This window comes from Neovison vison, chromosome 1 (assembly GCF_020171115.1).
Source record: "Neovison vison isolate M4711 chromosome 1, ASM_NN_V1, whole genome shotgun sequence".
NCBI lineage: Eukaryota > Metazoa > Chordata > Mammalia > Carnivora > Mustelidae > Neogale > Neogale vison.
The window spans coordinates 22,016,668-22,038,034 of record NC_058091.1 but is presented as its reverse complement, the minus strand read 5'-3'; the positions used below and the strand labels follow the sequence as shown (position 1 = coordinate 22,038,034).

At 42.0% G+C, this 21,367-nt stretch overlaps 2 protein-coding genes across 2 annotated transcripts in view; one reads left to right on the top strand and one right to left on the bottom strand.

Moving 5' to 3' along the window:
* Window positions 1-21,367, bottom strand: part of METTL24 (methyltransferase like 24) — a 98,671-nt gene that overhangs the window by 34,529 nt on the left and 42,775 nt on the right. Inside the window, exon 4 of the mRNA XM_044244425.1 lies at window positions 14,556-14,784. Coding sequence (XP_044100360.1) covers window positions 14,556-14,784 — 229 coding nt within the window. The remainder of the gene's footprint in view (window positions 1-14,555; window positions 14,785-21,367) is intronic.
* Window positions 4,135-4,554, top strand: LOC122912282 (signal recognition particle 14 kDa protein-like). Its single transcript, XM_044257830.1, has one exon. It carries the CDS (start codon window positions 4,135-4,137, stop codon window positions 4,552-4,554), a length of 420 nt encoding a protein of 139 aa, XP_044113765.1.

Below are 21,367 nucleotides of genomic sequence, written 5' to 3'. Positions count from 1 at the left end.
AGGCTAAAAAGAAATGAGCTATCAAGCCATGAAAAGACACAGAGGAAACAAATGCATTTTATGAAGTGAAAGAAGTGAATCTGAAAAGACCACATACTTGATCATCTAAACTATATGACAATCTAGAAAGGGAAAAACTAAGCAGATGGTAAAAAGATCAATGGTTGCCAGTAGTTTAGGGAAGTGGGAGGAGGAGGTGAATAGGCAGAGACAGAGGATATTTAGGGCAGAGAAACTACTCTGCATGAGACCATGATAATGGATACATGTCCTGATACATTTGTCCAAACCCACAGAAGGTACAACACCAAGAGTGAACTGTAACATCAACTACAGACTTTCGGTGACTACAATGTGTCAGCGTAGGTTCATCAGTTATAACAACTGTACTGCTCTAGTGGGGGGGTGGGGGGGCAGGGGTGGTGGTGTTGATAACAGGAGAGGCTGTGCTTATGGGGGTCAGGGGCGTTTGGGAAATCTCCATAAGTTCCCCTGTATTCTGCTGTGAACATAAAATGCTCTAAAAAAATAAAGTCCATAACAGAAAGGAAATAATTAGATAGCATACACAGTACGATCTTACTTTAATTCTGTGAAAATATATTTACCATAGTAAGAAAAAGTCTAAAAGAAAAGAAATATACGTATTAGTAGTTGTTATTTTTATGGTAGAATTACATGTGACTTTAATTGTCCCCCTTTTACTTTCTGTATTCTCTATTATCTAAATTTTCTACAGTGGAGAAATATCACTTATGTAATTTAAAAATCTTAAATGGTTTTAAGAACAGCTTTGTGGATGAGATAGCATTCGGACTAGCACTTGAAAGACAGGTGAGACTTTGATTTGCTCAGAAACTGAGAGAATATTAGTGATAAAAAGAATTATGATTGAAGCTTCATGGGGTGAGAAACTTCAGGCAACTTCGAACTCAAACTGCCTCATGAGGCTAGAGCATAGAATACTTGTAGGTAGGTAAGGAAGAAGTTGGAAAACTGCATTGAAACCTCACTCAACAGCTGAGTTCCATCATAGTTACCAGAGTAGGGAGCACAGGAGAGGAACAATAAAGACAGAAATGAGCAATAGCACCTTTTTCACTTAGTAAGAAAATTTAGTTATCTGGAATATTCCTGAGCACTTAGTTCAGCCAACTGTTGGTATTATAATGGGTATGTCTCCAAAAAGGAGGCAAAATGATCTAACAGGGGGGTTCAGAGACAGAGAGGTCAAATACAACATCATAAGGCAAATGTAATTGAAGTCTTAAAGAATCATTGCTACATAAATACTTCCAAAGACATCAGTGCTCACCAGCCAAGTGATTTCCCAACAATATCCTCAATAAGCCTGTGGGACTTTAAGTACTATGCCCCAGAGACGGACATGGGGAAGATGACTGAACTACAAGATTTCTACCAATGTCACGAAGCAGGTGGACTATCTGAAATGCATACCAACTACATTTTTTACCATCACCACAGGAAGATCGATCCTACGAACAATTGCAGTGGTGTGTGGACATCCGATTCATACTGCTGTGTTCTAAGGACTTCCAAAATCCATTCCAGAACATGAATTCTCTTTAACATTTTCTGGAGTAAACGCTGACCTATTAGAGATTCCCCACTATTATTAAGAAAGCAGAGAACAATAAAATATACCAAATGGCCCAAACCATAATATTCCGTTCCAGGTATCTGAATACTACCTAAAACCATTCCGATCAGTCCAACTTAGTAACTTTAAAAAACAGCTCCCATCTGGGGAGCAACTGACCAGGCATCGTGTTAGGTTCTTTACAGACTTTTTGTCTTTAACCCCTACTGTCTTGCGCAGACAGTATTATCATCCCCATTTCACAGAAAAAGAAAACATGGCTCAGAAGGCTTAACTCACTTGTGCTATACACACAACAAACAGGAGATAGAGCGGTGGCAGGATCTTTTTGGCTGAGAGCCACCCACCCTACCGCTGGACAACACGGCCCAATACCAGTCACTTGCCCCCAAAACAGCATTCTGTTAATGCCACCGATATTATTTTCCTGTGCTAATACCATGAGTGAGGCAACTGTGGGAACCCCTCAGGACTTATTTCAGACAGATAACTGGATCTCTGCACTTTATCATCATAATACTGCCATGGCAAACAGCAAAACCAATATAAATTTCAAAGGAAAGAGCTGTGCCAAATATTTCTGTGGCCCCATTTTTGTCTCAATTGCCTACAAAACGAAAAACTGGGTAGAATAATAACTATGTATTTCATTGGCTCGGGGGGTCAGAGAAACAAATTCCTTTTATAAAATCAGAGGCAAGAAGTTAAGAATCTCCAAATATAATGCCTATACATTTTGAAAATCTCAAATTCCCTTTAAAAATCTCAAGAATTAAATTGCAATTTAAGATATCTATAAATAGCACGGAATTGAGCAAAATGCTACTGATTTAAGCCAAATGAGAAAATGAGCAAGAGGCCCTTTTGCTATCATTACAGAACAAAATTCTTTAGGGACTAGAAGCAGTGTTCTAAGAATAGAAAGAACATTTTCTCCATGAATACCCCACCACTCCCTCACTCCACTACACTTTGATCTTACATCTGTAGGCAGCTTTCTCTTTTCTCTCCCAAAGAAAAGGCAGGGATGGATCTGGTGGAAATATCTCAACATCTTTGAGTATTAGATGAGATACAGAATGAGAAAAAGAACACTACTACAAAATACTTTCCATACTCTTGCCAGAGATCAACAGAGGCAACCAAGGCAAAGGTAGTCATCTGTTCAGTTCTTTCCTAGCCCTCCAGTGCCATTCCTGCAGAACAGAGGACAGCTGGATATCAGGAAAGAAACAAAGGAAAGGGTCTAAGCACCAAGGGATATCCACCTTATCAAGTCCCCGCTATGGACTAGACATCAGGAATACAAAAGTAAATGGCATCTGGGATTGGATTTCTCTATTAAATCCTCCCGTAGCCCATCACACTTCTTCGTAGCACTCATTACAGGCTCACATGTCTGGTTTTTTAGCTACATGTTAAGTCTTAAGAGACTTGGTTATGGAAATGTAAAATGGTACAGCCACTCTGAAAAACTGTAAGGCAGTTTCTCAAAAAAATTAAAAATAGATTCCCATAGGATGCAGCAATTCCATTTCTGGGTATGTATCCAAAAGAACGGAAAGCAGGGTCTTAGAAAGATACGTGTACACACATACTCATAGCAGCATTACTCACAATAGGCAAGAGGCAGAAGCAACCCCATGGTCCACAGACAGATAAACAAAATGTGGCATATACATGCAAGGGAATATTATTCAGCCTTAAATAAACAAGGAAAACCTATCACATGCTACAACATGGATAAACCCTGAGGACATTGTGCTGAGTGCAATAAACGAGTGACAAAAGACAAACATCCTATGCTTTCACTTATGTGAGGTACCTAGAATAATCAAAATAATTGAAAGAGAAAATAGAATGAGGGTAGCCAAGGGCTACAGGGTGGGGGTGGAATTAATGTTTAATGGGAAGAGACTTTCAGTTTTGCAAGATGAAAGTGTTCTAGAGATTGGGTACACAACGATGTTGTGGTATACAGATGGCTCCCAACTGACAATGGTTTAACTTCATGATTTTTCAATTTTACAATGGTGCACAAGCAATATGCATTTGGTGGAAACCATATTCTATTCTAATTTTGATCTTCTCCCAGGCTAGTGGTCTGGGGTGGGATCCTCTGTCCAGCTCGCAGTCAGCCACATGATTACAAGGATCAGCAACCCATATACTTATAACCATTGTATACCCATTCAACGACTCTGTTTCTCATTTACAGAACAGTATTCAATAAGTTACATGTCATAGCCAACATTTTATTATAAAATAAGTTTTGCGTTAGATGATTTTCCCCAACTGTAGATTAGTTAATTGTTCTGAGCACCTTTAAGTTTGGCTAGGCTAAACTATGACGTCGTGTGGGTGAGGTGTGTTAAATGTACGTTCAACTTATGTTGAGTTTACAATGAGTTTATCAGTACATAACCCCACCTTAAGCTTGAGGGAGATCAATACTTAGCATTACTATACCCTCAAAGACAGTTAAGCTGGGCAGGGGAGCTAGCTGCCCTGGAATGGCGCTGCCGGAGACCAAGCAGTTCGGGACACAGCTGACCAGACTCTCGAAGAAGTGCCAGTTGTCAGGCAGTGTGTTCATCACCCAGAAGAAGTATGATGGTCGCACTAAACCCATTCCAAGGAAAGGCTCTGTAGAAGGCTTTGAGCCCTTGGACAAGTGTCTGTTCAGAGCTCCTGATGGGAAAGAGAAGATCAGCACCATGGTGAGCTCCAAAGAAGGGAACCCAAGTTTCAGATGGCTGGCTTACTCAAACCTACCAGGAGTTAACACGGATGGGCTGAAGGAGGGGGACAGAAAGAATGACAGCAGGAAGAGCAAAGCAGCACAGGGAAGGGTTCCAGATACCCTGCTTTCACCAACTAACCACCGAATTACTTATTTTTCCTATGGTTTTTACTGTTGGCCTCAAAGCTAGGTTTCTGGCTCCCCTACAGTAAATTTTCAGGTGGGTTGAGGGTCATTTTGAATGGAAGAAGGGCTGAGTGGTTACAGGACAGTTGTAAAAAGCCAAATTTATTTTAGAATTGGCTGATGGGTCTGTGTTGCATGGTTGTATATCCTGGGATTATAAAATCTCTGCATCCAGGTGAAGAGCCATGGATTATTAAACTTGTATTTACCCAAAAAATTTTTTTTTGAAAAATAGTTAAGATAGTAAATTTTATGTTACATATATTTTACCGCATTTTTTTAAATTTCCTAATCAAAAAGAGATTTGGAGCACTGGGTGGCTCAGTCAGTTAAACAGATGACTCTTAGGGCACCTGGGTGGCTCAGTGGGTTAAAGCCTCTGCCTTAGGCTCAGGTCATGATCCTAGGGTCCTGGGATAGAGCCCCGCATCAGGCTCTCTGCTCAGCCTGAGAGAGGGAGCCTGTTTCCCTTCCTCTCTCTCTGTCTTCCTCTCTGCCTACCTGTGACCTCTGTCTGTCAAATAAATAAATAAAATCTTTAAAAAAAAAAAAAAAAACAATGAATCTTGGCTTCGGCTCAGGTCGTGATCTCACGGCCATGGGATCCAGTTCCGCATAGGGACCCACGCTCAGCACAGAGTCTGCTTGGGATTCTCTCCTTGTTTCCCTTTCCTTCTCCCTCCCCATTGGCCCCTCCCCCTGGCCCAAGCATATGTGTGTGCTTGAACACATGAGCTTTCTCTCTTTCTCTCTCTCAAATAAATAAATAAAATCTTTGAAAAAAAAGAGAGAAACTTTTCTCCCTGTAGTTTCATTATTTAAGCACAGGTACTTGCATATGGAAGATATTTAACAAATATTTACTGAATGGATAGATGAATGGAGGAAGGGATGGATGGATAAAAGGACTGGACAGAGAGATGGGAATACGAACAGAAGACCAACATATAAACCAATAATTACTATGGCATGTCAACATAGTGAAGTGGACCCTGTGACTATGAAGAAGGGAAGAGTCCCTACTATGGCTGATTCTGATATAGTATTTACCCTACAGAACTACTTTGTCTTATCCACCAACACCATACACAAAAAAAACTTTTTTTAAGATTTTATTTATGTATTTGACAGAGAGAGAGAGAGAGAGAGAGATCACAAGTAGGCAGAGAGGCAGGCAGAGAGACAGGAGGAAGCAGGCTTCCTGCTGAGCAGAGAGCCCGATGCGGGACTCGATCCCAGGACCGTGACATCATGATCTGAGCCAAAGGCAGAGGCTTAACCCACTGAGCCACCCAGGTGCCCCCCCACAAAAAAAATATAATAGAGATTTCGTTCTTTTGGGTTGAGTAATTTTTATTTTTTCTCTTATTTCTTTATCACCATATAATCTGTCTTTCGACCTAGATGAAATTAAATGAGAAAAATCCACTTTTGTCACCTTTGCTCTTTCCAGAACCTCTCTTAATCCAAAAGGGTAATGTGAAATAAGGCTTACAATCAACACTGCCGAAGACGAAAGCAGGTGATAAGTTGCTTGCCCGTAAGTTATTAATCAGCTATCCTCCAGGGCGTAGTGTTACGAAGCTGTGTCATGTAATAAACAGCAGGCGAAATGAATTATCTCCATTTTCTGACTCTGAAGTGCAGGCATGTGCTATAAAACTAAATTGACATCTGTTAGCAGGCTTGTCACATGGATGGTTTTTTCCTGCAGAATCTGGAATAAATTAAATCTTAAAATAAAACTTGGAACAGAGAGGCTGCTTTACATAATTCCTTCTAATGGCGTGCTGATTTTAAAGAGAGGCTCTCACAAGAAATGTTTCATTATCATTTTAATTGCAAAACTGTTGAATGCCACTCCATGCTAGGAAATCAGTGTTTTTATAATGTCCTTATGTTTTTAACTAAAAAGTGGCAAGTGACACCTTCCTCGCTGGCTGGAAGATAAATCAGCTTTTACCTCCAAATAAAACCATGGCCACTTTTCCCCCAAGTCCCTGGAGCCTGTTTCATGGGTGGCTGGTTATGCAGGGCACCTCTGAGCCCTGGCATGGCTGAGTTCCCCGGTCAGAAATGGCTGGCCGGGGTGTGACCTCACAGGGTTTGCTCAGGAATACACTCCCTCAGAGGATTCACCAATAGATTAGCAAGTTCTGGGGCCTCTTACTGTCAAAAGGCATTAAGCACTTTCTAACACAAGAGAGAGGAACTGGCGGAGCTGCATGACCCGGTGAAACTGGGCTGTGTAACACTGAACAAAACATTCTGTGCAAAAGAAAGTCACATAGAGGGAAACCTTCACCGGTCCCGAAGCTTACAGCCCCTCTGCTCCCTCAGGACTCCTTTGGCTCCCCTTCCCAAAACTTTGCCAAAATGACAAAATCCTCAGACAACTACACCCTCCCCTGGTACACAGCAGAGAAGAAAACCAAATACCAGATCCCCAGAGGCTCGTTTCCTGCAGGAGTGGAACCCTCCCCTTTTGTAATAATGGCAGGTGCCTTTGAAAAGCTCAAAAATGCAACACTCAATCAAAATGCTTTGTTTTACATAACATCATAATTCTGCTCTCCTTAAAATTCTTCGTTCATTTCTCTCACGGATACAGCGTATTGGCCTGTACGACCTCAAAGAGTCACGGCCCATATCCCACACCTTCTCACAGGGAACAGCGAGGCACAGAGGTCATAGGAACTCAGTGAAGAGACAGAGAAGGAGGCTGCAGAAGTGGACAGACTCTCAACCCCCTTCTTGTTTAAAGGGTTTCCCGCACAGGAGGGGAGGGGGGATTTGCAAAGGGAAGGCTGAGTCCCTACAGCCCTCTCTACATGCTGACGCCCCTCCCAGGGTGATCTTCCTATTACCTGGGTTAGAGTTGGGGTGGGTCAGTTGAAAAGGCAGCTTCCCGGGCTCCATGACAGATCAACTAAGTGAGAATCTCTAAGGTTGGTTCTGGGTTCGAAGTTTTTGTTGTTGTTGTTTAACTTATTTGACAGACAGAGATCACAAGTAGGCAGAGAAGGAAGCAGAGAAATTTGGCTCCCCGCCAAGCAGAGGGCCCGATGCAGGGCTCGATCCCAGGACCCTGGGATCATGACCTGAGCCGAAGGCAGAGGCTCTAACCCACTGAGCCACCCAGGTGCTTTTTGTTTTTTTTTAAAGATTTATTTATTTATTATTTGACAGACAGAGATCACAAGTAGGCAGAGAGGCAGGCAGAGAGAGAGGAGGAAGCAGGCTCCCTGCTGAGCAGAGAGCCCAATGTGGGGCTGGATCCCAGGACCCTGGGATCATGACCTGAACTGAAGGCAGAGGCTTTAACCCACTGAGCCACCCAGGTGCCCCTGGGTTCGAAGTTTTAATCAAGGTCCCTAGCTGATGGGATCCTTTGCTTATGCTGTTAATTTTGGTTTGTTTTCCAGTGTTACCAATGCTTACAGTGCAACCTGAGAACCACTCGGTTGTAGAGGTGGGAGTGGGTGTCCAGACTCGGGAGCACTGCTCACGCACGACTTCACCAGTCATGGCTTCTGCCCAAGGAAAACACATACCACTGCTAGATCCAGAGGCACCTAACTCGTTCTTCAAACAGGCTTTATAACCTGCATGCTAGCTAAATACTGAATGGTCTGAAAAATCACTACGAGCCCAGAAATTTGCTTCACAGCAAATCTTACCATTATAGATAAGTGGAAAAGGGTAAAAAGCCGAAACTCATTTCCTACGTGTTGAGTGCCAAAGTTCTAGACCCCCGTTCCCAAGCTGGTTTGTCCTTTAGGTATACTACAGATTGATGGGGACAGAAAAATGTCTCTACATCTCAAATTGCAATTTAGGAGCGTAGCTGACTCATTATTCCTAAATTGCTACTGACTTATTTCACAGAAACGCAGCCTTGTCATGATTAAATAGCATTTCTGCAAGACGAAGTTGCCTTCAAACACACAGAAGATACACACCTCTCTCTGGAAAAGTAATATAAACAAGTCTACACGGAAGACTGCCCTGGGCCCTAAAAGAGTCACCTGGATTTCTACCTTTACCATAGCATATCTTGTTGCCATGGTGTTTTCCATCCAAGTATCCTGAACGTCAGTGGCTAAGGCTTCTGGATGCTCTAGCTGCCGCTTTGGAATTCTGTGGTGGGCTGTGTGAAAAGATCAAGCATCCAAACTTCAATACCTGCACGTTTTATTTAGGAAGATGCTGGGTAGAAAATGAGGTCATGTGCCTTATATATTTCCTGAGCACTTCCCTAGGTAGTTGGGATGAGAGCCTAACGATGGAGTGCTGCTCTTAAGCCATATGCTCCTTCGTTACGAACATACCTCTGACAGGCAGGGATCTAGCTGGAGAGTAAACCACGAGTCACCTAGGACTGGGGCATGTCTGGCCTTGAACTGGTATGGGAGACCACGGGGAGACTTTTTTTTTTTTTTAAGATTTTATCTATTTACTCAACAGACAGAGGTCACAAGTAGGCAGAGAAGCAGGCAGAAAGAGAGGGAGGAAGCAGGTTTCCCACTGAGCAGAGAGCCTGATTCAGGGCTCGATACCAGGACCCTGAGATCATGAACCGAGCCGAAAGCAGAGGCCCCAACCCACTGAGCCACCTAGGTGCCCCAGGAGACATTTTTATAAAGGAATGTCCCTCCCGAGGAAAAAACTGTTCCAAGAAACAAGCAAGTTTGAAACAGAAATCTGGTAGAGGCTGGCACAGAAATGGAAAAATGATCTGAAGCATAGGACATTATCGGTGCCTCATACCACCCTTGTCAGGGACTCAGGCTGAGGGTGGCGGACGTCGGAACACAAGGTGGTCCAGGGGTGTCCAGGTGGCCCAGTCAGTTGAGTGGCAGACTCTTGGTTTTGGCCGGGGTCTCATCACCATGTCCCGGGATGGAGCCCAGGGCCTGGCTCCCAGCTCCACGGGGCGGGGGGGGGGGGTGTCTGCTTGGGTTTCTCACACTCATTCTTCCTCTGACCCTCCCCCCTGTGCTCACTCTCTCACTGAAATAAATAATAAAATCAAATATAAAATAAAATGAAATAAACCAAAATAAAGTGGTCCAGTGCCAGGCCTCTTGGAAGACACCAATGACAAGTAAACACCCTCTGCTCCTGTGTTACTCAGACTACCGTACAGGTCTTGCTATTCAAGGTACAGTTCCCCAAGCAGCAAGTCTCACCAGAGCCTAAGAGCATGCCACGAATGCCATGCTGCATCTCAGGACACACCCCAGAACTTTAGAATCAACGTCTGCATTCTAATTAGATTCCCCGGTGATTCACGTATACATTAAATATGAGCCCAAATGACATGAAATATAATTTAGGCGCTACAAATAAGCATTTCAAAATCTTCTGTTTGTTAGGTATTTTTAACATGTATTAGAAAACATAACTAAGCCACAGTTTACTCTTGAGTCCATGGGTACTACTTCTCCAGATAATTCTAAGAAAGGTGAGTCAGTTTAAAGTTGACTTAAAGGAAAGTTTAAGGGAAAATGTACCCCCATGCCGAATACAAACCGAAAAGTGAGATTTGTAAGAGAAGGAGAACACAAAGAACGTGAACTAAAACTATATTGGAAGGGGAGGTGAACCATGAGAGACTATGGACTCTGAAAAACAATCTGAGGGGTTTGAAGGGGCGGGGCGGGGGGGGGGGCGGGATGGGGGAGTTGGGGTTCCAGGTGGTGGGTATTATGGAGGGCACGGATTGCATGGAGCACTGGGTGTGGTGCAAAAACAATGAATAGTTATGTTGAAAATTAACAAAAAAATAGAGGAATCTAGAATGATATTTCATATAAATATTTAACAGAAAAAACAACAACAACAACAACAAACTGGTACAGCAGAACTAACAGCAAACAAAGGAGAATTTAAGGCAAAGGAAATTTCCAGGAATGAAGAGTGACATAATATACCCATGCAGAGAAATTTTCTTCCTGAGTCTACCATTTTCCATTTCCACCAGCAAAGCCGGAGTATTCTTCCCAAGAAGCCTTTCACTCTAGGGAGCTATCAACATCTTGTTTATAATTTGCTCAAGTAATAAGCAAAAGGAAAGGGAACGTTTTTGTGGCTCAATTTCAAAGCGCCCCTTCTCTCCAGCACAGCACCTGCCTACCACAGGACAGACCTGAGGTCTGGTGAAGGGTGTGGAGCTCCAGGCCCAGGGACTCAGGCCCCGCCCCTCCAGCGAGGGTCGTGGGGGACAGCCCGCCCCCGTGGTGGTGGAGGAGTCGGGGACCCGCCCCCACGCAGCCATCCCACCCGCGGCCCCAGGCCCCGCGCTCTGCTTCTGCTTCTGCTCCGTATTAATTCTCAGCAGTTTATTTAATTTCTCTACAGCACAGTGTTTACTTTCTACAAGATCGCCAGCAAAGCTGTTCCAGCCCCGGGGCAGCAAACAGTCACAATTGTCTAGGACCCCCTCTGAAGAACCAATTGCCCTTCAGTTTCCGCACAAAGCTTTCATTAAAAACTCTTGAGTTGAATTAGGTGCGGTTATCAATTTCCTGGGGAATCTGATATATTTTCCGAGAAAACAAAGAGAAAAAAGAAAGGCTTTCTATAAAATTTTGTGAAGACTTTCTGAAACTGTTCATTAAAATTCTTTGAGTTTAAAATCATTTTTTAAAAGATTTTATTTATTTATTTGACAGAGATCACAAGTAGGTGGGGCGAGGGGGTGGGCGGGAAGCAGGCTCCCTGCCAAGCAGAGCGCCTGATTGGAGGCTGATCCCAGGACCCTGAGATCATGACCTGAGCCAAAGGCAGAGGCTTTAACCCACTGAGCCACCCAGGCGCCCCCGAGTTTACAATTATTTTTAAGTCACCCTGCGTTCTCTGATCGAATTCTCAAAAACAATCCATTTGGGAAGGATCGTGGTCCCTATTACACTGGCAATGAAACGGAGCACCAGAGCAATTAAATGACTCAATCGGTGCCAAATACTAATGAAAAAAATAATAATAATAATAATAATAATTAACTAACTAACGTGAGAATGGGTGCTTCAAACGTCAATCACCGAGCTTCCAGAGGTAACCTCTAAGGCAGTACTGTTACTCATACCATCAATGGCATGGTTAAGACTGAAAGTAGTAATTTCTCAATCAGCCCGGATCATTTAGGGTACTCTGTGTAATAAAGGCTTTAGGGGGAAAAAGCACACATCATGATTAATATGAGCGGAAATTTCAGACTCGATACACCCAGTCCTGTTCTGGAAAAATTCTTAAGCATCGTTACAGCAACAAGCACATCAGCAAGGAGAAGAGAGCAGATCATTAATAATGCTCGACCCAGGGGATAGGATTCCCTGCCAGACTTGGCTTCTGGTTCTCCCACTTTTGCTGATGCGGCTGCTCTCACCTGATGCTTTAGAAATGTTTTTGATTTACAGCTGGCAACTTAAATTACCCAAGAGTTTTCAAAGCAGAACAAAAGCCCTATGCGTCTTTCTGTCACCCTCTCAGAGTCTGGCTTTTCCTTTTGGCCTGAGTAGCTGGAATCTACGGATGAATAAAGAGAAGAAGAAAAATCACGGCTTCCCCTAGAAAACACCTCCTAACTGTATGAAACAGTTTTACATCATGAGGTGAAATAACACAACAAAAACCCTTTCTAAAGTCGGTAGCAGAAGAAATGAGTGAAGAAGGCAAGACTCAAGGACAGACATGTGTGTGAGAGTTTTCTACTTGCTTTCCTCGCCAGGGCTACCTCCTCTTTACCACTGTCTGTACACATGCAGGAAAATGAAAACAGACCTTGCTTGCTGCAGGCCAGAAATGAAGTTTCCTTTTATCTGGCACCACGTAGCTTCTAGAGGCCTGTTCCTAATGGAAGCAATCGCTCACTGATGGGTTTCATTTTTGCTGTTTTGTTTTAAAGCATTTGCCAAAACAAACAAACAAACTAAAAAAACACCTAGGAAAGAATATCAGAATCTTTCAAAATCCTCCATATGGAATTTTTTAAAAAGATTTATTTATTTATTTATTTGACAGACATCACAAGTAGGCAGAGAGGCAGGCAGAGAGAGAGAGAGAGGGAAAAGCAGGGTCCCTGCTGAGCAGAGAGCCAGACTCGGGGCTCGATCCCACGAACCCAGGATCATTTTTAAAGCAGCAAATATATACTTGGCAATTCTGGCCCAGATCGCTTTCGTGTTCTTTTTTTTTTTTTTTTTGTGGTAAAATATACATAACATAAAATTTACCATCTCAACCATTTTTAGGTGTCATTACTAATGTTTTTAATAAAAATAAGTAGCCTTAGGAATATTAAAAACCTCCTTTAAAACATTTATCCTTTTTAGGTACTACTGTAAATATTTCTGCTGTCCCAGGAGCAGCATAAAAGATCTCATTAAAAGATCTCATGCTTCATCCTCAGCATAAAACTTTGCCCACTGTGGCTCCTACGGAGTTAAACAAACACTATTCCGGTGCATACCTGATTATTTAAAAACACATTTTCATAGGAAATGTGGCTTGGATATATTTTATCCACGGATCATTCTTCAAAGCCTTATTTTATCCTCACATTTACCAAATCTTTTGCTGAAATATTCTCCAAAAAAGCAGTCTCGGCAAAGTCTATTCTTTGAAGGGTGAGGGCAGATAGGGCCAGGGAATAAAGAGCCTTAAGGAGGAGCAACAGGAGTCCCAAATGAACACAAAGAATCTGTAGCTAGCTGTCTGAATCACCAAGAGTTGACATATTAGAGAATCAAGCCTGTAATTTTCAGCTGTAAGGAAAAAAATTTTTAAAAAAACAAAACAAAACAAAACAAAAAACAAAAAAAACCCCACAGGTCTCTGAAGGTAATAAGTGGCAAAAATAAAATAAAGTTCTGAAAAATGCTCCCACTTCAGTTTCTGTTTGAAGATTTTACCCCCCAAATCCTGTGTATGTTGCATTGAGTCTCCTAATCATTAAATGCTAGTTACTGTCAATGGCAGAACAAAATACAAATCAGTCGTTAATCACATGTTAGAAGAGCAGTAAATTCTTTGAAGTGGTTCTTGAAGAAGCTCCTGCTGTCCAATTAAAGGGGGTTTAAAAAAAAAAATGGACGAGGAGCAATAGGAGGAGGAGGAGTAAAAAAACACAACGAGGAAAGGCCCTTGTATTAAAGATCAGGCAGGCAACTCAAGTTTAAAATTGAATTCCATGTACACTGTTTTTCAGAAACACCCATTCTGGCATGTTCTAAATCACATGTCATCTCTGGCTGAGAACAGGAAGGTAAAATAGGCCAAGCCCGGGAAGGGTTGGCAAACCAACACAGGCCAACTACACTCAGGAGAACTATCTAGTATTTGCCTACAGAGTGCAATTGCCTCAGGTCTACACCAAAAATTTTGCTTTCAAGGAACACAGTTCAAAGACTGAGTTTCTTTTTGCTATCCATTCACAAGAAGACACTTGCAGAGATCTGACATCTTTCGACATAATTTTATCCGTTGCAACACACAGAATGTCCATTCCATTTTACAAAGTTCATTTTAATCAGACATAACGTATGTTCTGGCCTTCCAGAGCCTGGAGACTCAAGACAGTTGCTACAGCAGTGAGAAGCACAATATGTGGGCGATCTCTTATCAAACAAAAACCTGGCCCCGATTACTTTGTATTTGGGACCGGCATAAGTAGTTTGCTCCAACTGAACATTTTAAGTCGATTGCCAAATGAAAATGGGACTTTTGAGTCCCTGCCAGAAGTAGGCTTCTCACTTCCTTGCCCAGTCTTAGCCAAAACCCTAGCACTACCCAACAGCAACTGCAATCTACAAATCAACTTAAAGACCTCAATCTTTGCCAAAACTTTATGTCTACCGAGCTGACTCTATAAATAATGACGAGCGATCATCACGAAGTTTGAAACTGGATTCTCGACTGTCCAATTCTGGGTTTGCATTTTTTTTTTCAAGTTCATGAGTCTTTTCACTTAATTTCATTATGCAATCAAATGAAAACTCTCACCTTGTGATGCCCAAATTCATTCAAAATGGTGCCCAGCTTTCTGGTGTTGCTATGCGGGTTTTGGGCCGCCACAGCTGGGTGTGGGTCCCGCCAGTCGATGGACAAGCGGTGATACCAGAGGCGCCGACTCTTCAGAAGATGAGCCGACTTCACGCTAGGATCAAAACGATGGACTTCGCATCCACTGTTGGCCAAGCTAACCTCAAACTGTGTATCGTCACTCCCCAGCCTAGAAAGAAAGAGGATGGAAATCAGTAAGAACAAAGCAATACGAAGCAAAAGTGTTGGATTGATAAGATGATTCTCAGGCCAATTTTCTTACTCTTATCAAGCTTTCTCCTGTTTTAACACATGGCTAACTGCACACAGTCAATAAACCTTCTTCTATCACAAAAAGCATTAGAGCTAAGAGCTTCTGGGTATCAAGCAAGCAGAGACATCATCTGCTAAATGCAGACCAGCAAAACACATGTTCAAACATGCAGAGGCATGCCAAATTAATTTTTTACAAAGATGTGAATCATAGCAGCAACGAAACAAGACGATCCAGTGATCTTAAGAGGCTTTCTCAGAAGACGTCAAAAATACAAGCGCTGGGATCCGTTCCCTTAGGGAGAGGTACAGTTTGCTAATGAGGTACTTTGTCTCCATTCTAATGGCCACGATGCATGAGGCCTGACTTAAAGACAATAGCTGTTTCCTTAGAAATGGAATGCGTTTTAAAATAGTACAGCTTCCGGGGCGCCTGGGTGGCTCAGTTGGTTAAGTGACCGCCTTCGGCTCAGGTCATGATCCTGGAGTCCTGGCCTGGAGTCCTGGGATCGAGTCCCACATCAGACTCCCTTCTGACCACTTCTGCCACTGACCCCTCTCCTCTCATGCCCTCTCTCTCTCTCTCTCAAATAAATAAATAAAATCATTTTAAAAAAACATAGTACAGCTTCTTGGTGGTGGGTATTGTGGAGGGCACATATCACACAGAGCACTGGGTGTGGTGCATAAACAATGAATTTTGGAACACTGGGAAAAAAATTAAATTAAAAAAAAAATGAAAGCAGCAATTAGAACAATAATAGAGGAAATCAGCCCTGCCTTATGAGGACATTTAACATGTCAGAAGATGTCCTACAGGCAACTACCTATGGGTTTACCTTAACTGACCTCATACATCAAAGAGCTGAATAAATAAGGTAGGTTTGATGATAATAATGCTAAACAAAAAATAAAATAAAATAGTACAGCTAAAGAAAAGGCAACTGTGTGCGGTTCTACTCAAGAAATAGAAGAGATACCTCACTTAAAGTCACATCAACAGGAGGAAGAAATTTTGAATTAGCTGTACCTACGAACGCGGTATGTAACATATCATGCAGAACACTCATATAATTAACACATTTTTAATTTACTCTGTCATATTACTCAGACGTGTTTGGTGGAGTTATATTCATCACTTTGATTAAAGCATCAGTTTGGATGAAAAAACATGAAATTAAATGAAAGAGGATTATTTTTTTAAATGGTGATTACAGCTTCTTTGCCCGAAATACTATATTTAGATGTGATTTAAGATACCAAAATCTCCCAGAGTATCTACAATACATCGACCGAACTTGAACCCCGTGCAGAAATGCTTCGTTCTCTTAGACTTTACTGTCTCAGATATTTCATAATATGGAAACATACAAGCTCACTGGCTAACAATTATTTACCTGCTTTTAGTTGACTAAAATAAGTCTTCAGCACAGAGGTTCTCCCCCTAGACATTCTGATTATACTTTTTCTGACCTTGTTTTCTCTTCACTTCTACTCCACTGCTTTTCCCCTCACTGGATCCATGGCACGTTAACCTTCTGCTGTCCCTCGCCTGTAATTCTCTCTACCCTTTTGGCTAGAAGATTTAGCACTCTTCTCACAAACGCTACCATTCCCTTTACCCAAAAGATACTGTTTCCTAATTTTTCTCTCTTACCACACTCACCCAGATCAGCCCATTGTCATCTCTATCCTAGTGTCCCCCCAATTTCTCCATCATCTAATCCAGTGTGGCAGACTGACCTGCTGGCTCTAATTCTTCACCCTTCATCCATACCACTGCCATGCTCTGCTCTTCATGGGCAGGGTGTCCCATCCTGCCCCTTTTTTGCAGGATTTTTTGGCTTGACCACACGATTTCCTTTTTGGAAGGAACTGACAGTATTCCAGTCCTGAGCTCAGGCTCTAAGTACTTCTGTCCACTCTCTCATATCATGCTCATGATGACAACTTGCTGTCTCGGGAAAATACAAGACATGAAACGTAGAGGTACCCCAGCCTCTGTGACCCCACCAGCCTTCTATGAAAAACAGAACTGCCCTTGGCCTAAAACACCTTGATGTAAAGTCTCCCAGCTGAGCCCAACCTCAATCAACAGAAGCCCAGCTGATTTGGAAACATATAAGCCATCATAAATAATGGTTTTAAGCTACTGAAATTTAGAGCGATTTGTTATACAGCAACAGCGAACTTATAAACCTGCCATGCACTGTATGTCCAAGAATTGAATAAGAATGACAAAACATTATTTAGTAGACAGATTTCTTTCTGGATAGATCACAATGTTGCCAAATACACCTGGCCCAAGGAATTTTTCACTTAATTGAATATGTTGAAACTTAGATGAGCAAACCAGTGTTTTATGGGTCATCTCATGGAAAATGGCAGTTTTGTAACTTTATTAAAAAAACACTATATCAAGAAAGTCCTCATTAAATATAATTTGTGTGTAAACTTTCTAGAGTAGAGAAATGTGAATAATTTCTTTCTCTGAATTTTCGAAATAGTTTTTAAGGAAACATTCTCTCCTCTAAACCATGTGTTTTAATCAAGACTTCAAAAAAAATTAAGAATTAAATTAAGCACATACACTTCAGTAACTAACTTTTTTTAGTAAGGCACTTTATTGTATATCGGTATGTTTTCAGTTTAAACTAATTTTTATAATGAAAAAATAGCAATACTCATAGAAAGCATTCAAAGAAATAGATAGAATGAAAAGCTGAAGTTTTCTAGCCCTAGAAATATTGGCCACTAATTTCTAGAGATAATCACACTTAGCAATTTTTTGTGTATCCTTCCAGAAATTCTCTAAAACATACAAGTGTTCTCTACCAGAGACTCCATAAGCACACACATACATATTTAAGTTCATCATCATATGGTGAGAAATTATTTTGTATGATACCCTAAATAACATGAAAATATTGAAATTTGTCATTTTGGAGTTAATTTATGTTACTTTTACTAAATAAAATACATTTAAGATGTAAGTGTACTCAATTGGAAAATAATAAACAGCATTCACTGAATCAGGGGCTGTAATTCTTACTTTCACTTATTCAAATGGTACTTCTTCAAGTTTTTATTTAAATTCAACTTAGCTAACATGAAATGTAATATTCTGCTTATTTCTGAATCCCTTGTGCTGTGCAATGAGATGAGGGCTGACAGACAGATCTATAAAATGCCGCTCCAAGGGAGAGAAAACTAGAAAATGAGGTAGGGTCTGGAATTCCCAGATACATAGTACAGTATCCAACACGGCATGGGGCAGGCTATGTTTCACTATCCTATTTGTGTATATAAATAAATATTTATAAAGTGCTTTAAGGGGCACTTGGGTGGCTCAGTCAGTTAAGCATCTGCTTTTGGCTCAAGTCATGATCCCAGGGTCCTGGGATCGAGCCCCATGTCAAGCCCCCTTCTCATCAGGGAGTCTGCTTCTCCCTCTCCCTCTATCCCTTCTCCAGCTTGTGCTCTCTCTCTTGCGCACTCTCTCAAATAAATAAATACTTTTCAAAAAGCACTTTAATATGTTTAAGGCATTATACTAGACACCAGAGACAAATAGATAAATAAAATATAACCCTTGAACTGAAGCTCACAAGTCTTAATGAAGAAAGATTTCTGAACAAATAACTATAGGAAAATAATGAAATAACCAAAGCAAAACTATTAGTTACAGCAAAAATGTACTTGGTCTGTAAGAAGATCATTTTCTGTTCTTATTTAACTTGAAAGAGAATTCACTATAGAAAATTCTACTTTATAGGAATGTTTCTTTACGTTTATTCCATGAAGCAAGAAATGTATCTCATAAGGCTTCTATCTCATGATCAAAGAGAGTTGTTCCACTCCCTGCCGCCACATCTGCATTCCAGGCAGCAGGGAAAAGTAGGAGGGGAATGAAGGTCACATCCTTTCCTCTTAGGGCATGGCTTAGACGTTGCACACGGCACATTCCCTCGTATCTCACTGCTCAAAGCGAATCATATGGCCACTTGGAGCTTCAAGGAAGGCTAGGGAATGCAGTCTTTGGCAAGGTGCCACAAAACTCACTAGCTCTGTTACCAAAGGAAAAAGGAAAAATACATCCAAGAGAAGTAAAAACATATGTCCACACAAAAACATGTACATGAATGTTCACTGCAACATTATCACAAGAGCCCATAAGTGGAAACAACCCAAATAGCCATCAACTGATGAGTGAATAAATAAAATGTGGTATATCCACATAATGGAATATTATTCAGCCATTAAAAGGAATGAAGTAATGATACCTGTTACAAGACCGAACCTTGATGCTAAGTGAAAAAAGCCAGTCACAAAAGGCCGCATGTTGTATGCTTCCATTTATATGAAATGTCCAGAAAAGGCCAATCTACAGACAGAAAGTAGATTAATGGTTGCCTAGGACAAGGGGTGAAAAGTGGGAAAGGGGTTGGAGAGAAATTGGGAATGACTGCTACTGGGTTTATGGCTTCCTCTTTGGGGTGATGAAAATGTTCTATATTTGACTGTAGTGACCGGAAACCATTGAAATGTATGTCTTAAATGAGCGAACTATATGGTAGGTGAATTATAACTCAAGAAAGTTGATACAGGACAGGTTTCTAACCAGATACAGGAAAGGTTTCTAACTATGACCACTGAGGCATAAGGATGGGAAGAAGTGACACAACTGGACAACGGTGTCCCCAAGAGTTTCAGTAACCCATTCTTCAACCCTGCAGGACCCAGAGAATCTGGCCAAATGGTGATCTATTATGAGCTCTAATAGATAATTAGGTTATCTGTTATCTAATTATTGAGGTGATTATGATTAGATCTATAAACTGGCAGCTACTAGAAGGGGGTGAATAAGTTTTTTGGAGCATAAATAACACTGAATAGTGGATAAAAACATGTTATAATTATTAGTTTTGTTAAATAACATTTCATAAAATGCCACGATTTCATCTAAAACATATATTCTCAACAGGGATGATATCACCCCTAAGGGGGCAAAAACCCATTCTTGGGAGCCAAAAAAACCTCCCCTTTTTACATGGAAGGCACAGATACATACATTACACAAACAGATATACAATTTATCTATGCCATTAAAATTTCATGGGGCGGGAGGTGGTGATTAGGGAAGAAATTATGTAAAAGGACCCTTGGGTCCATGATTTTCTGATTCCTCATTCATCTACAGCAGAGCGCCGGCTGTGTTAATTGAACTCCTACAAGTTGAAAAGGTTTGGCTCTGGATCTCGGTCATTCCTCGTGAAATGCTCATGGCGCCCGGAAGTCCCAGATTTCCCACCCAAGACACCGGTTGTTGCCTAACCACGTGTCATCTACCATTCTTCTGTCTCATGCTGAGAATTTATGCCTTGAAACCAAATGGTGCCACCTACCAGAGAACTAAAGAAGAGATTAAAAACATGGACTGGGGCACCTGGGTGGCTCAGTGGGTTAAAGCCTCTGCTTTCCTCATGATCCCAGGGTCCTAGGAATGAGCCCCGCATTGGGCTCTCTGCCCAGCAGGGAACCTGCTCCCCCCCACACACCTGCCTCTCTGCCTACTTGTGATCTCTGTCAAATAAATAAATAAAATATTTAAAAAATAAAAAATTTAAAAAATAAAAATAAAAAGATGGACTTATGCACGATCCCTTCTCAAGTTCCCTCTTCCACGTTCACGTCTACCCCTGAAATAACAGTCTTTGACAGGCAGGATAAAATAGGTGATTTTCCCCCACTCGCTTTAGCTATCACCCCCTCCCACCCCACCCGCACCTTCCCCCTCACACAGAAGACGCTCCGGGCAGCCCCCAGCTGAAGAGGTCAGGCAGACGACTTGAGCACCTAAATCCACAGCCCCTCCTTCCTCTTCTCCTCCCCCTTCTGGGGACATAACCTTCCTGTACATCACCTTCCCCTATCTTAACTGGTCTCTTCTACCCCCATTTCAAAGTTAAAAAGGATCCGATTTTAATTCTCAGCTGAGCTTCACCCAGAGTACACACACTCTCCCAGAGAAATGCTTTTACATTAGCTGCAGAAAAAAAAAAGGTCTGACTCCTAGTAAAGATGTTCCAGACTCCGAGACAAGGTGAACTTGATTCCTCCTCTAGTTCTTCGGATGGAGGAAAGGCGTGCAGCCCTTGTCTTCTGGTCCTCTGTGCTCAGATCCCTTTCTCCCTGTCTAGGAAGGCGACCCCTAGCTGTGGCTTTATCTGCCATCCTCGGTGTGCCAGGAATGACGGGGCACAGCAGTGACATGGTCTTGCCACAGCCCAGGGGCCCAGAGCACAAACTGGCCTGGTGTGGGGGCCCCATGACCCACCTGCCCCCTGCCCTCCCTGCCATCTCACAACTGCCCCCATCCTCCCAAACCCCGAGAACCCAGGGCCCACATTCCCTGTTCTTGAGCCTCATTTCAGGACCGCCACTTCTGGTCTGGGTCTCTGTCTTCCCTCAGCATCAACTGAAATGTCAGCGGGCCATTT